General features: G+C 41.7%; 1 protein-coding gene across 2 annotated transcripts in view; it reads right to left on the bottom strand.

Annotated features, from left to right (window-relative positions):
* Nucleotides 1–15642, bottom strand: part of MTTP (microsomal triglyceride transfer protein) — a 139256-nt gene that overhangs the window by 48357 nt on the left and 75257 nt on the right. For both annotated transcript variants that reach the window (XM_030190736.1, XM_030190737.1), the window contains exons 8-11: nt 14980–15137; nt 6143–6311; nt 4063–4170; nt 2591–2803 (exon numbers count right to left, since the gene is read on the bottom strand). In XM_030190736.1, the coding sequence (XP_030046596.1) occupies nt 2591–2803; nt 4063–4170; nt 6143–6311; nt 14980–15137 (648 nt within the window). The remainder of the gene's footprint in view (nt 1–2590; nt 2804–4062; nt 4171–6142; nt 6312–14979; nt 15138–15642) is intronic.

Below are 15642 nucleotides of genomic sequence, written 5' to 3'. Positions count from 1 at the left end.
TAGCCCCTGACGCAGCCCTGCTGGGTGAAACATGGCCTGTGTCGGGCATTTTATTTTAGATACTATCAATAGAATCTATTTTTGATTTTCTACTGATCTGCTGTGTTGTCTTCCATCTTGGAGTTTGCGGATCATCTGCCTTGCTGTTTTCTTGGACCCCACCTTTCGGTATAGACAAGATTCCTAAATCTGGTTCCTTAAGGCTACAAACCAATTTGATTTCAAGGATTTCCAGAATGAATATGGAAGAGATAACATCTGCATATGTAACCCCCTTTCTGGGCACTTCTCTGGATAGGGATGGGCATTACTCAATACTGGACTGAGTTCTGATTCACTTTATCAGTTCTACAATGAGGGAATGGATTTACCTTCCAGGCTCATGACTTCTACTTTTGTCGCTAAGACTCTCTATGTAGAGCTGGTATTCCAAAACAAAAGTCATTACTGTAAAACTTCAACACAAATGGTCTGTCACATAACACATGGCCACCATGTGACATCCATAACTGAATTTCAATACACAATTGATGTATCTGATTCTTCTCTATATGTTGTTCTCAGATCCCCTCACTTTCCTCTGGAATTTAGGTTTACTTCCTCAAGAATACACTTGCACTTTTTCTCCAATGCTTGATTTATGCTCCTTCTATGTGGATTCATGAAGTAGGAAATAGTTGTAGATTGTATTTATTAGGAATACACCAAAGGGACTTGACACAGCAGCCATCGGCACCTAAGCGCCTGCCTCAGGAGTCTAGCCAATATGGTGTTACAAAGTCAAAAGGACTTCTATATAAAGGAGCAAAATGTATAGAAGTTCACGCTTTGCTACCTTATACAGAAGTCCTTTTGACTTTGTAACACCATGAGGGGCATAATCGAGAGGGGCGCCCAAGTTTTCCTGAGGAGGTCCTTGCAGGACGTTCCAGTGAAGGAGCAGGGAAATGCGTATTATCGAAACAAGATGGGTGTCCATCTTTCGTTTCGATAATATGGTCACGGACGTCCAAATTGCGAAATTTAGGTCGACCTTAGAGATGGTCGTCCCCGATTTTCGCCGATAATGGAAACCGAGGATGCCCATCTCAGAAATGACCAAATTCAAGCCCTTGGTCATGGGAGGAGCCAGCATTCGTAGTGCACTGGTCCCTCTCACATGCCAGGACACCAACCAGGCACCCTAGGGGGCACTGCAGTGGACTTCAGAAATTGCTTCCAGGTGCATAGCTCCCTTACCTTGTGTGCTGAGCCCCCCAAAACCCTCCAAATCCCACTCCCCACAACTGTACACCACTACCATAGCCCTAAGGGGTGAAGGGGGCACCTACATGTGGGTACAGTGGGATTCTGGTGGGTTTTGAAGGGCTCACATTTACCACCACAAGTGTAACGGGTAGGGGGGGATGGGCTTGAGTCCGCCTGCCTGAAGTGCACTGCACCCACTAAAACTGCTCCAGGGACCTGCATACTGCTGTCATGGAGCTGGGTATGATATTTGAGACTAGCATAGAGGCTGGCAAAAAATATTTAAAAAGTTTTTTTTTAGGGTGGGAGGGGGTTAGTGACCACTGGGGAAGTAAGGGGAGGTCATCCCCGATTCCCTCCGGTGGTCATCTGGTCAGTTCAGGCACCTTTTTGAGGCTTGGTCGTAACAAAAAATGGACCAAGTCGCCCAAGTGCTCGTCAGGGACACCCTTCTTTTTTCCATTATCAGTCGAGGATGCCCATGTGTTTGGCACGCCCCAGTCCCACCTTCGCTATGCTTCCGACACGCCCCTGTGAACTTTGGTTGTCCCCGTGACGGAAAGCAGTTGAATACGTCCAAAATTGGCTTTCAATTATGCCAATTTGGGCGACCCTGGGAGAAGGAAGCCCATCTCCCGATTTGTGTCGAAAGATGGGTGCCCTTCTCTTTCGAAAATAAGCCTGCATATTGGCTAAATTCCTGAAGCAGGCACTTAGGCGCTGAAACACAGCTGCTGTGTTGAGTCCCTTTGGTGTATTCCTAATAAATACCATCTACAAATATTTCCAGTGTCTTCCTCGTGGTTTTTGGAAGTGCCATCTTTGCCTACTCTTTGGTTGATTCTGATTCTACTACAGTCATAGGGTGTGTTGTTCCCTCACCTTCTGTGGTTGTTTTTGCTTGTTGATTCATGAAGCAGAGCACCAGGAGGGTAGCTCTTTCTTCTCTCCTCTACTCTCCAGGAGTTTGAGGACTCTGAATTTAGGACCTACCACTTTGGAAGTCCAGTATAAGCAAAGCAGTGTGGGGTAAGTCAGGCTTCACTCCTACTCCTAAAACCCATCAGCTGCTCACTAGTCAGTTGAGCTGTGTTAATTCAGTCAGATGACACAGGGCAGTTTCAGCCAAGAGCTTTGAGAACTGCTAAAGTAACAACCTTTTGCTCTGTAACATTTTTGCACTTTTGAAAATTAAAAACCATAGACAATCTAGTTTTTCTTTCTATATATTCACTTGCAACAGCTATTTTACTACCAGTAAAACGGCTACTTCCTTAGGTGAAATTGCTTTCGCCTGTAATTCGTAGGCCTTACTCCTGAGTCTTCCTTTGAGCTTTTTTACCTCCTGAGTGATGAAGGCAGTGTCATAATTCTGGAGAGCATTGACTGCAATGCTGCTGGCAGGCCCTTCTCCAAACTCAGCATGTTTCAGCAGCAGTGGAATGGCCTCAGGCAAAAGGGAATTCTTCACAGCGAACAAGTATGGTCTGATATCAGAACGGTTATCCACTTTTTCCAGTCCTCCCAGGATCAGTTTCTTGGCTTTCACAGTGGCCTGCACAGAAAACTTACGTTATTCTCTATAGAGGATATAATCCACAAATTATCCAACTCTCACAATGTGAAAGCACAGTGAACAGGGGAGAAGTCTTCCATCTCACGAGTTTTCTAACAGTTAACTGAAGCGAAAATACATTTGTCTGGTAACTTCTTTTGCCCACAGAAACTCTAAAGTATGTGTAGACAAAGTATTGGGCTGAATACTTAAGAATGGCAACATCACTCATAGCAATGTTGTACTGAGTATAATGAGTAATACTTCAAACACAAATTTAAACGTTCTGCATGCAAAATAAGCTTTTTATGCAGAAGATGCTTTACAAAATTATATCCTAAAAGTCTGGGGAGCAATTTTCAAAAACCATACATTTTGGTGTGAAGTCCCTGGTTAGCTTCACCTGCAGAAATTCTTAGGTTCTTATGTTCAGTTCTCAAAGAAAACTAGCAGCATATTTTCCCTTTAAAATATGCATATTTTAGGTGCTTTTGGGGTGGGCAATTTTCAAAGATCCCTTTTAGGTGCTTTTGTGCAATAGAAGGTTCCCTGCCAAAATCCAATCTGATCTCTGAAGAGAACCAGCCGTGCTAATGGAGGAGGAGAACCAGCTGTACAAGGTAGAATATCTCTGAAGAGAATCAGTCACATCCATTCACAACCCTGTTTCTTGTGGCTCTCTCTGAACTGCATGGATTGGGAACAGTTTCAAAAGCTGTGAGCTGGCTCTACATCATGGGATTGGCACAGCCAATCTATCCTGCCAGTATGCAGGACAGAGTGGCATTCTGGCCAAGAGGGCTTCATGTGTCACCATATGGCACACGAAAAGAAAGCTACTGACCCTTTTTGCCAGAAAGACTACTGGATCCAGGTTGGTACAGTGAACTGTTTTTAAGAAAATCGATTCATTGTGTTTGTTCTTCAGTGCACTGGATTTCATCCCGGTCCTCGGGACATACTGAGCCAACCTGGTTTTCAGGATATCCACAATCAATACACATAACATAGATTTCCATATAACAGAAGCAATGAATTGCATTGTGGGTATTCTGAAAACCAGGCTGGCTGAATATGTCCAGGGGACTGGGCTGGTAATCATTGCTTTAAAGGTAGTCAGATAATCTAAGAAACAGAAAATGAGCATAATTCAAAAACTTTCTTCTGCAGCATTATTAATCATTCTACTGGTGATTTAATGATTTGGTAATGGTTTGGGGATTTCTACAGAAAGTATGAAAACAAAGTCTTGCACTTACTGAAAGTTTACAGCCTCCGGTTTGGCACAGCTTTCTGACAACAGCACCAATAATTATAACAAATGTTTCTCTGATGTCATTGTTTGCAATCCTTTCATTGAACTTATTCTGTTAGACAATCAGAAATATGTTGTTACTACACAGCATTACAATCCAGGTGTTGAAAAAAGACATGTGGCTTTCATTAAAGATATCTTTGAAATTGTTGGAAATGGTTATGATGCCAGACGTTTGTTTATTTATTTATTGGCATTTATTAACCACCTTTATGAAGAGATTTACCCATAGCGGTGTACAGCAGATACAGTTTAACATCAAACTTACAATTTTGTTAACAGTTGCATAGCCACACACTGTGCTTGAACTCAGTCACAAGCTAGAATTGCTATTCTGCTGCTGTCTCATATTTTTGTCAATCTTTATTTCTCTGTAAAACTGAGTGGTGGAGTAGCTTAATGGTTAGTGCTGTGCTTGTATTGACCCCAAATCAGTGCTGCATTCTTGATTTCAACTATCTAACGTAAGTTCCATGTTTGATTATTTGTAATTTGAAAAAGTTAGAAATTAAGAAAGTGAGCCTTGTCATATGGATGTTGATATGATTTATCTTGTTGTATAATAATACTATTGATACATATTATGAGGACAGTGCAGAGACAGTTAAAACACCAGGCAGACAAAGTGTTTTCTCACACTATCACACTAATGCTGTCAGAAACAATCACTTGGTGAAGGCTGATATGTTTCGAAGTCCCAGGTACAACAACTTAGATTGTGAGCCCAGTAAGGACAGAGAAAGTACCTGTATGTAATATGTAAACCACTTTGGACGTACCACAGAAGGGTAGAATATCGACGGGTCGATATTCAAAGTGATTTAAGCAGGCCAGGAGAAGCCCCTGCCTGCTTAAATTGCTCAGGGCCACCCAACCGATGATCAGGCAGTCAGTGCCCTTGACTATGGGCTCTGACTAGCCATAAAATGTGAACTGTAAAGGGGGAGGCGCTAGGGAGCAGCAGGATGTCAGACTCACAGAAACAGAACAAAGCCTTGCGCCGGAAGAAGAGGACCTTGTCTGGCGGGGGTTTGGGTCCCCTGCCAGCAAAGGTAGGCAACGGCGGTGGCGGGGAGGGTTGGCAGCGGGAGGGGGGGTTGAGAGGATTGGCGGGAGGGGGGGGGGGGTCAAAGTTGTTGTTGGTGGTGGCGTTGGCGGGGGGATCGGCAATGGCAGGGGAGGTCAATGGCGTCGGGGGGGGGGGGGGCTAAAATGTGCCCCCTCACCTCGGGCTCTGGACCCCCCTCCCGCCGAAGTCTGGCTACGCTCCTGGTACACATGAGCGGAGTCTGGGTGGAGTGCAAAGTTTACATGCATAACCTATAAAATACTACTGGCCTCTAGCCGCGCTAGAGGTGCGTTAGTGTTTTTAGCACACGCTAACCATTAGCACACACTGTGTAGGTGCCCACAATATTCCTTTGGGTGCCTACACAGTTAGCGCGTGCTAATTTTGTGCATGCGCTAAAAATGCTGGCGCACCTTAGTAAACAGGGCCCTATAAGCTACACACATACTTCTGGAAACTAGGTAAGAACGTTTATACCAGCCCTATGGCTGCTGTGAAATGCTCATCATTAACCACATACATATATACATACCCAGTTACAGTAGCTGTTATTTCGTGTTTGATGGTGTTTGTATGTTTTATTGTTTATTTTATGTTTGCTATGGTGGTTTATTTGGTTTTATGATATTGTATTGTGTATGTATTATATACACCGCCTAGAACCATGGATAGTGCGGTTAAATGTTTTTTAAATACATAAATTATATAAAGGAAACTAGGTGCCTACTTTCCTTTATAGGATAGGTGCCCCTTTGTACTTCTGGGACAGGAAAGTGGTAGGAATTCAGACGTATAATAATATCTCTACCATGAGTCAATTTATCATGGATTTGCTCCCATTCTGTGCTTATGAGAAATAAGCTTGCAAAAAAGCAAACCCACATGCACATTCATACAACAGCACATCGTTAACTTCAAGCAAACAGATGCTTTGATATGATCCAGTTCAACTTACAAGTAAAGCACTCAGCAGCATCTCATTGGGAAGAGAGATAAATCCACAGGCAAAAAGAAATCTCTCTTGCAGTTGAGGACGACTTCCATTCGCAAAGTCCAAAAACTCCAGCAAAGCTTCCACTGAGGCTGGGGTCAGGGCAGAGGTCACAGCATCCACCAGCTGAGGACTGTTAAAAAGCCAGCCAAGAGAAGACATTGAGTTATACTTTAAACACAAATTCTGTTATAATTGTTTACAACCTTGAGGTTTTCTTTCTTTCTTTTTTAACCATTTATGTTAATACATGCCTGAAGCACTAACCTTGACTAGTACAGTGATTCTTAGCTAGAGGTACCCTGGAAGCCTATCAGGTGATAAATAACCAAATACCAGCTGTGACATGGGAGGGGAGTACAACCTGTACAACAGACATTTTCTCCACTGCACAAAGTGGCAACCTCAAGGTGGAGATCCTAGGCTTGCTGCCAGCTGCTCTGTTCTAATCTGGAGAAGTAATGTAGAGACATGGCTACCAATGAGGAGAGGGAAGCCTTAGGCCGCAACCCAGAGTTGAAGGCAGGCCTGGCTCTGGAGTTCTGTTGTCCCAAACAAACAATTTTTGACTGCCCTCTATGAATTTTTTGTTGTTTTTACCCATGCCTGTACTCTGAAATTTCTTTTTAAACATGCATTAGAAATTTTTAAGTTTAAATCGTTTTATTAGCAACAAACAGATAGGCCATATAAAACTCATATACAAATTTAAACAGTCTTGCCATGCAAAACAGATAGAAGTTCCTCAAGACCTTTCTCAAAGTTTTCTCTCCCTCCCTATTACCCCAGTTACCACAAACAAATTCTACATTAGACCCAAGGATAAGAAGCATATGTTGGAACCCACAGTGCCAACTGACCATCTAGTTTTTAATTTCCATCCATTATCCAATTCCCCTCCAGTGAATATAAAACTCCCATACCCCAGGACAAGTATGTTGATATTTCTCAAGTTCTCTACATGCTAAACACTCCATGTGTTAGGTCATAGATTAAATTCCTCCATTGGTAAAAAAAAAAAAAGGGGTGGGGGAACACCTCCTCTTATCTACAATAACAAGATAGCACACTTAACTATCAAAAAGGCTTGTGGAAAAACATTTATATCTTCCCTGTGTTGTCCAGTCTGTTGAGCCATTCCAGCACATCCCCTCTACATTCACACTCACATCTACTCCAAGCAATCTCCCCACATACCATATCACCTTGTCCCAGAAATCCCAAATAACAAGACAAACCCAAAAGGCATATTCTAAAGTACCCATCGCCCCTTATACTTTTAACACACTCCCATATCTACCATCCTTAACTTATACACCATCTGTTGAGAGATGTAGGTCCTCTGAACTATCCAGCACCACAGTACATCTCCCACAAATCCATAAAACATTGAGGGGGGAAGTTATCAATTAGTGTTAGGGCCTTAAGTCGCATTAATTGCCCTAATGCAGCAATATTTAGGTCACCACAGGTTACATAGCAGCGAGATGCAAAACATGCAAATACATGTAAATCAGTTCATTACTATGTAAAAGCCATAATGCAACTTGCAGTGAACACCGGGTGCCCACCACAAGTTGCATTATGGCCATAAAATCATAGTAAAATAACCCCAGTCAAAAGAAGGGGCAATTTTATCATGCTAGGAGCACCAGGCCTCAAAGCCATAAAATTCTACTGCTTTGTCACCCTCTTATCTACCATGCATCTCTCCCTGTCTCTCACCCACCCAGCTCCCCCTGTTTCTCACCTTACCCATCCCACCCTCTTCCTGTGAGTCTGTCATTGTCGACATTTGCTTATTTCTGATCAAAATCTAATCAAAAAATGTATTGTTAGACCAATAAAAAAGGTATCATCTTATTTTCTTTTCCATGTTTTATTTTATTTCTATTTATTACCTTTAAAGTAGACTAACAAGGTGACCACATCACTTTACTCACTGATCAGAAGAAAATCAGATAGTGAAACACACATACTATACGAAATAGAATTATTGAGCTCACAAGAATCTAAGAGTCACAGGGATAGATATTCATCTGGTGGCAGTGAGCATTTTATAGCCACCAGCAGTGTTATTCCTAGATATTCAATGGCGGGTCATGTCTGGGCACCAGCACAGAATATCCAGGTTTATGTGGCCAGATATCTCTTATGCGATTAAGTGCAATATTCATCACTTAACCAACTAAACGACAACACATAAAGAAAGGACTGACTTTTATGCGGTCTGATATGGCCGCTTAACTTAGGTGGTTAAGAGCTGAAAATCAACACTTCACCTAAGTGTTGGCTCCACCTCAGAGCACCCAGAAAATAGCTGGCTTTCACTTTAGTGGTCTGTGGTGATATTCAGCAGCACTAACCAGTTAAGTACCTCTGAATATCAGCAGAAAACCCTGCACAAGTGATTTAACCAGCCAGGAGCCGTTTCTGGACCACTTAAATTGCTTTGAATATCGACACCATTGTACACAATCAGGGCAATTTTATAACTGGGCGCTTAAAGTTAAGTGTCACTGTCAATCTTTAAACAAATATGCATTAGCCTGTATTCAGTTTAACAATTGTTTATTAATATATCGATATATGAGAACATACCAAGTCTAAAGATAGACAGAGTATGTTCTAAATTCTGGTCACCAGTCAGCCATTATATAAGGAATTTGGCATCTTGAATACACAGGATTAAAAGATTACAGGTGCATAGGTTAGTTTACTAAAGACTGCATACATATGGATTATACCTTTGGTGATACTGTCCTTTACCCCTTGACCATCTGATTACCCATTATTTATTGAAGTTATAATTAGTCACTAATCAAAATACGAATGCCTTACAAAGCTTTCCTTTCCATGAAGGTCTCTATAAAAAACAGTATACCCTGCTATTCACGTTTTAAGACAGTGAGGTAATGCACATCCAGCAAAGGTGTAACCTTACTAAGTTCTAGAATCCTGACCTAATACTAATTTAATAAGTATGGGCCCTTTTACTAAGACGCACGGGTGCCTACACGTGTACAACGCGCGTCAAATTGGAACTACCACCTGGCTGCCGTGTGCCCCAGGTGGTAATTCCATTTTTGATGCATGTCCAAAACGTGGCACTTACCCAGCGGTAATCGGCAGTGTGCCACTCCAGGTCACAAATACCCGGCAAGATCCCAAAAATGTACAAAACATTTTATACCTCTTATCCCACAAATAGTGGATTTTCCCCAAGTCCATTTAATAACGTTCTATGGACTTTTCCTTTAGGAAGCCGCCCAAACCTTTTTTAAACTCCGCTAAGCTAACCGCCTTTACCACATTCTCTGGCAATGAATTCCAGAGTTTAATTACATGTTGAGTGAAGAAATGTTTTCTCTGATTCGTTTTAAATTTACTACATTGTAGCTTCCGCGTAATCTACAGGGTAAGGCCAAAAAAAAAAAGTAACACCCTACAGTTTTTTTGCAGTTTTCTCAGCAACTGCTTTGAATTTGAACAAGAAAGTTTACATATTTATTTAGTCATCATACTTACATATTACTAAACAACATTTACCCCCCCCCCCCCCCCCATACACACACATTTACTTGGCTGTGCGGCAGTGCCTACACAGCCCATTTAAAGTGAATGGGCTATGTCGGCATTAGCACACGGCAGTCGCTAGTGCAACTTAGCAAACAGGGAGGATATCTTAAGCTATGTTGATATTACTGATATTTTAGGATTACTACCTAGCAATTTTTGTGCGTTAAAAATGTTTGTTAAAACACAGTGAAATAATGTCATTTAAAATGTGTCAGAATTTTGCAGTCACTGTGAACACTCAAAGTGTCCACCCCCAACTTTAACACGGGCCTTCAGTTGCTTTGGGATGTTCGTAACAGCCTTATTGATGGGTCCCTGTGGTAGGCTGTCCCAGATCATCTGCAGCGCTTCCTTGAGTTCGGCAGTTGTTTGTGGCTTTGGAGGGAGCTTGTGATAGGCCTCCAACATTACTCCCCAGACATAAGTTTATATCACTGGGACGTCATTAACAGTGAGCTGGTAACCCATTTTATTTTTTCAAATAATGGTAGTTTTGCAGTGCAAACATTTTTGAATGCACGAAAATCGCTGGGTAGTCAGGCTTTTTAGTCTGTAACTTTGCCGTGTTTAAAGATAATCTCATTCAACTTGGCACATAAATGTAGATAGCAAATAGTTATTTAATTTCACTTTGAGAAAACAGCTAAAAAAAACTCTAGAGGGTTTTTTTTTTTTGCCTCACCCTGTAGATTGTTTTTTTTTTTTTTTTTTGAAACAAGATGCTGGACTTGATGACCCATTGGTCTGACGCAGTGTGGCTCTTCCACTGCCATGTGTATATTGAACACTGCTTCATTTTAACTGCAGTCCATTTCTTACAAACTTTTTTTTCCAAAGGAAATATATGTGCTCTGCTTTCTGTATTTATGTGACAGAGAGGCTGCTGAGACCGATGCAGATGACAGTTGCCGTGGTGACCTCAAGCGATATGATACATCTGGTCTATGATCCGTAGTGCTTTGCTGATCTCCATTTCTACTTCAGGAGATTGGTTTTGCAGGTTGAAAGTACACTGCTCTCTATAAATAACAGACCTTGAGGCCAGATTATTGCACTCTATTAATGGAACACGCTCTTGCACAGCTGATCGGCACACTGTATCATTTACGCACTGGTTGTCTAAGGCTGAATTTTCAAAGACTTTGGCATGAGTATAAATAGAGTTATCTTACTTAAGTCAGCCATTTCTGGCTAGGCAGATTTTTAGCCAGCAGAAAGTATGTGCACACTTTTATAGCTCACATACTTTTGCGGGTACAGAAGAGAGGCATTCTGGGGAAATGACAGCAGTGCATATTCTGGAGTCACGGTAGTAAAATGCACCTGAATATTTCAGATTTTTTTTTAAAAAGTTCAAATACTTTGTAATAATATGCAGCAGAATATACATACATCATTAGAATAGCACTGTAAAGGCACGTTTGAATAATACAAGGCTGCTATAACAAGTTAGAAATACAATCCTAATAAAGGAACCAGCACTGTAAGAGAAAAGAAAGAGGAATAAAAGGGAGGAAAACCCTCAACTAGATGGAGACAAAACAGTAAAGGAGCCAGAGTACAGCTTCAAGGAGAGAAACCTTAGATGTGAGTGAGCTTGTGAGTCATTAATCCAGAATTTCAGTTTAAAAATATGTCCACGTGCTGTAGCTATGTTGATAATACGCACACTTTATTGTAATTCTGTAAGAAGCCACCTGGTGGCAAGAAGGCAAATAAATTGCAGTATTGTAACCATTTACACATATAAGTGGCCACTTGGGTACATAAATGACTTTTTAAAGAACACTGCCCCCCCCCCCCCCCCCCCACACACCAAGGATTTTAGCTTGCTGCATTCCATTCCATTCCAGAAGCAATTTATTAGCAGACCAAAGGGTTCTGACTGGTTTATACAACTTCAAAGTAGAAGACATCATAGCTGGTGCATCAGTCTTTAAAATCTTAAAAACTAGAGTTAAAATTTTAAAAGAAATCCTTTTTTCAATGGGCAACCAATGTAAAGAAACTAAAACCGGGGAAATATGCTCATGGCCTGGAATTTGTGTATCTTACGAGCTGCAGAGTTCTGTGCAACCTGTAGCAACTTCATCATATAAGCTGGAAGTCCCATAAGTACATATAAGTACATAAGTGTTGCCATACTGGGACAGACCAAAAGTCCATCAAGCCCAGAATCCTGTTTCCAACAGTGGCCAATCCAGGTTACAAGTACCTGGCAAGATCCCAAAAGAGTACAATACATTTTATGCTGCTTATCCTAGAAATAAGTAGTGGATTTTCCCCAAGTCCATTTTAATAATATTTGGGAAAGCGAAATACGAAAGCGCCAAACCCCTAAGAGAAAAATTGCACTGGCTCCCATTAAAAGTACAAATTGCATTCAAAGTTTGCACCTTGGTCCACAAAATCGTTCACGGAGAAGCCCCGACCTACATGTCAGACCTTATAGACTTACCTACTAGGAATGCAAAAAGATCAGCACGCACATTCCTCAATCTCCACTACCCCAACTGTAAAGGACTAAAATATAAATCCACATACGCAACCAGTTTCTCCTACATTAGCACACAACTATGGAACGCATTACCGAAGGCCATAAAAACAACGCAAGACCTAACTATCTTCCGAAGGCTTCTGAAAACTGATTTGTTCAAGAAGGCATACCAATAACACTCGCCTTCAATACTAAATAATAAGACTGTACATGAACTAGAATAACCGAACCCCTATCATTTGACTGTTTAACCTCTCTATATTAATGAAAAAGCATTACCAATCTAATCCTTATGTCGAATATGGCCTTTCTTTAGTCGACAACCTAATGTATGTTACAATCCAATCTATCACTCATGAACCAATATACAATACTATAATGTATTCTCCTTTTCCATGTATGTAATGCACCTTAATGCAATACCTTTGTAATTCTGTTACCCGGAAATGGCAACCACCATTACGGCAAATGTAAGCCACATTGAGCCTGCAAATCGGTGGGAAAATGTGGGATACAAATGCTACAAATAAATAAATAAATAAAACTCCCACCTATTCCTACCCATTCCCTGACTCTAGCCCCAACCCATAACCTTACCCACTTTAGCCTCCCCAAATAGTAGAGTCACCTACAGCCTATGCCCCTCTCTCAGATTCCAATCCCCAGAACATTCCAAAGCCCCCCTCTGATCTCCCTCCTGAAACACATCATGACCCTCCTCCCTTGTAGGATCCCCCTCCTTCCCTCCCATCTCCCCAGAATATAAATGCCCCCCCCCCCAAAGGAACCCTTCCCTCCCTCCTATCTTCCACCCCTCCGGAACATCAACACCCTCCTCTTGAATTGTGTTGGGCTTTCCTGCCCAATTTCTGATGGTGTAGTGCAGAAATAAGGACAAGCGATGCCCACCCACTCCTGCCTAGTGCAGCTGCCTCCTTACAATGGCTAATACAAACAACCACCAAAGTGGAGAAACAGGATCTGCTACAAAAAGGACAAAAGCCAAAAAAAAGAGAAGGAGTAGCGTGATCAACGGGACTCTTCCAAAAAACACAGAAGACATAATGATGGTTCTTTTCAATATCATGCTCTTCTCATTAAAGAAATTGCTATCAATTACTGTCTTCAAGGTAATGTCTTCTAACTTCAGACCGCTCAGAATACGGCAGCCAGACTTATCTTTGGAAAACCCCGATTCGATAGCGCAAAACCCCTCCACAAAAAACTACATTGGTTCCCAATTAAAGAACACATTGTTTTTAAGATCTGCACACTGGTCCACAAGATTATCTACGGTGGAGCCCTGGGTTACATGACAGACTTGATCAACCTACCAATGAGAAACACATCCAAATCAACACGAACGTACCCAAACCTGCACTACCCAAGCTGCAAAGGATTCAAATACAAATCAACTTACGAATCCAATTTGTGGAACGCATTACCAAAAGCCTTGAAAACTACGTATGACCACCTACACTTCTGGAGAACACTAAAACCAGCCTAACATAAATGCATGATCTCTGCATTACAACAAAACTAAAATACAGAATGGACAAAACACAATTCTCCCACTGCACGATGACCTTATGTGGCTGTACCACATGAACTTTATCTTATCTCAGCATCACTCTGTATTTGTTAACACTGGAGTCTGCAAACGCATCTCCGGCACTATGTAAGCCACATTGAGCCTGCAAATAGGTGGGAAAATGTGGGATACAAATGTAACAAATAAATAATGTATTTTTAAATATGATTGTACCCCCTTTTTAAAATATTATTGTATTTTTTCTAAATTTCTATAAGATTGTATTTATTATTGTCTTATTTGTTGTATTTTAGACTCCTGATGCAGGCACTCTGCTGAAACACGGTGCTGTGTTGAGTCCCGTTTTAACATTGATTAAAGACTTTACACCATCATTACGTCTCCTGTTTTTTTTTTTTTTAAGAGTCTCGTTGATCACGCTACTCCTCCCCTTTTTCCTTAAAATGGCTACTGTCAGGATTGCTGGAAGTCAAAATTATTGCTGGACATACTTATATTAATATGAAACCAGCTTGACATACACACCCAGAGACAGCCTGTACCAGTTACCTGTACTAAGTGCTGTGAGCCTATATATATCTGCAAATATAATATACTTTATATATCCAAACCCGTGTGGATTGCGTATTCTTTGGGAGTCCACTGCCTTTGTGAACTGGACCCGGGACCAACCCTAGACAACGGTTGCTGACAGCTACCATGACCTGAAGGTTGCCACGAGAGGTTGATTAGGACAGCCTTTTTTGTGTCCCGACTTTAGGCAGTTCCTTAGCTGGCTAGCAGACTAAAAATTACTGCTAACTGACTACATTTCTGCTCTACCCTAACTCTGCTCCCAGACTGCCCACAAAGTAGCCGGTTTCAGCGTGAGAAGTTATAGGGAGTATTTAGTGGTACTATCTGGTTACGTGCCACTGAATATCTGTGATTAGCCCTGGACAAGTGATTTAAACGGTACAACCTGCAATACAAAATAGAGGGAGCACCCCCATAAAGGTGCCACGTTAAATCTGAGCTTCGTACATGATGAAAACCTGCATTACAATGCAATAAGCCCAAATTCTAGCGCACTTTAGTAGAAGGGTCCCTGAATGCTTTTTTCCCCTCGATTTCCTTTCTATTTTACTTTTTGAAAAAATACAATAAGATTACAAAATAGGTAACACAACTTACAGCAATGCGTCATTCTCTCTGTGAAGAATCTGAAGAATGTCTTCCTTGTTTGCTCGTCTGAGACTCTCAATAAAAGACAAGAAACTTTTGCCTGCTTCTGCTTTTGAAAGGTTTTCAGGGTCCAGGTGCTGTCTGATGGCTTGCCAGTGCTCAGACACCTATAAAGTTATCATAATAAGCTGAGATAACATACTTTTAGTTCTAGGAACCTCTGACATTTGTACACAGCCCTTGCAAAGATATACATATTGAAGCAGCAAAATCTGTGAACTGTGCTTGGCACTAGGGCTGGTCTTAGCAATTGCTTGTGGGGTCCTGTGCAGACCAGTTCAGTGGTTACCTCTGCCTGCATGTGTCTGCCCTCTGCACCATCCCCTCACCCACCTGCACCTGGGCCTGCAACCATAAGCCATAATTTATCAGTTTAAAAGGAAGATTAGAGTTCTCAGAATCCCACCTCACCCCATACCTTGATATGCATTCACCACATTTCAGTAGAGAGCGGCAGACAGTGGCAGCAATTTTCATATCCCATCAGCTGCTGAGTCCAGAGCCTCCTTGCTGCTGCATCCCGCCCTTGTGGAAGCAGGAAGTAACATCATAAGGGGCAGGACACAGCATTGAGGAGTAGGCTCGGCAGCTGACAGGATATGAAAATCGCTG

This window comes from Microcaecilia unicolor, chromosome 2 (assembly GCF_901765095.1).
Source record: "Microcaecilia unicolor chromosome 2, aMicUni1.1, whole genome shotgun sequence".
In the NCBI taxonomy this organism is placed as follows: Eukaryota; Metazoa; Chordata; class Amphibia; order Gymnophiona; family Siphonopidae; genus Microcaecilia; species Microcaecilia unicolor.
The sequence above is the reverse complement of the archived record's forward strand: the minus strand, read 5'-3'. Positions and strand labels throughout refer to the sequence as shown.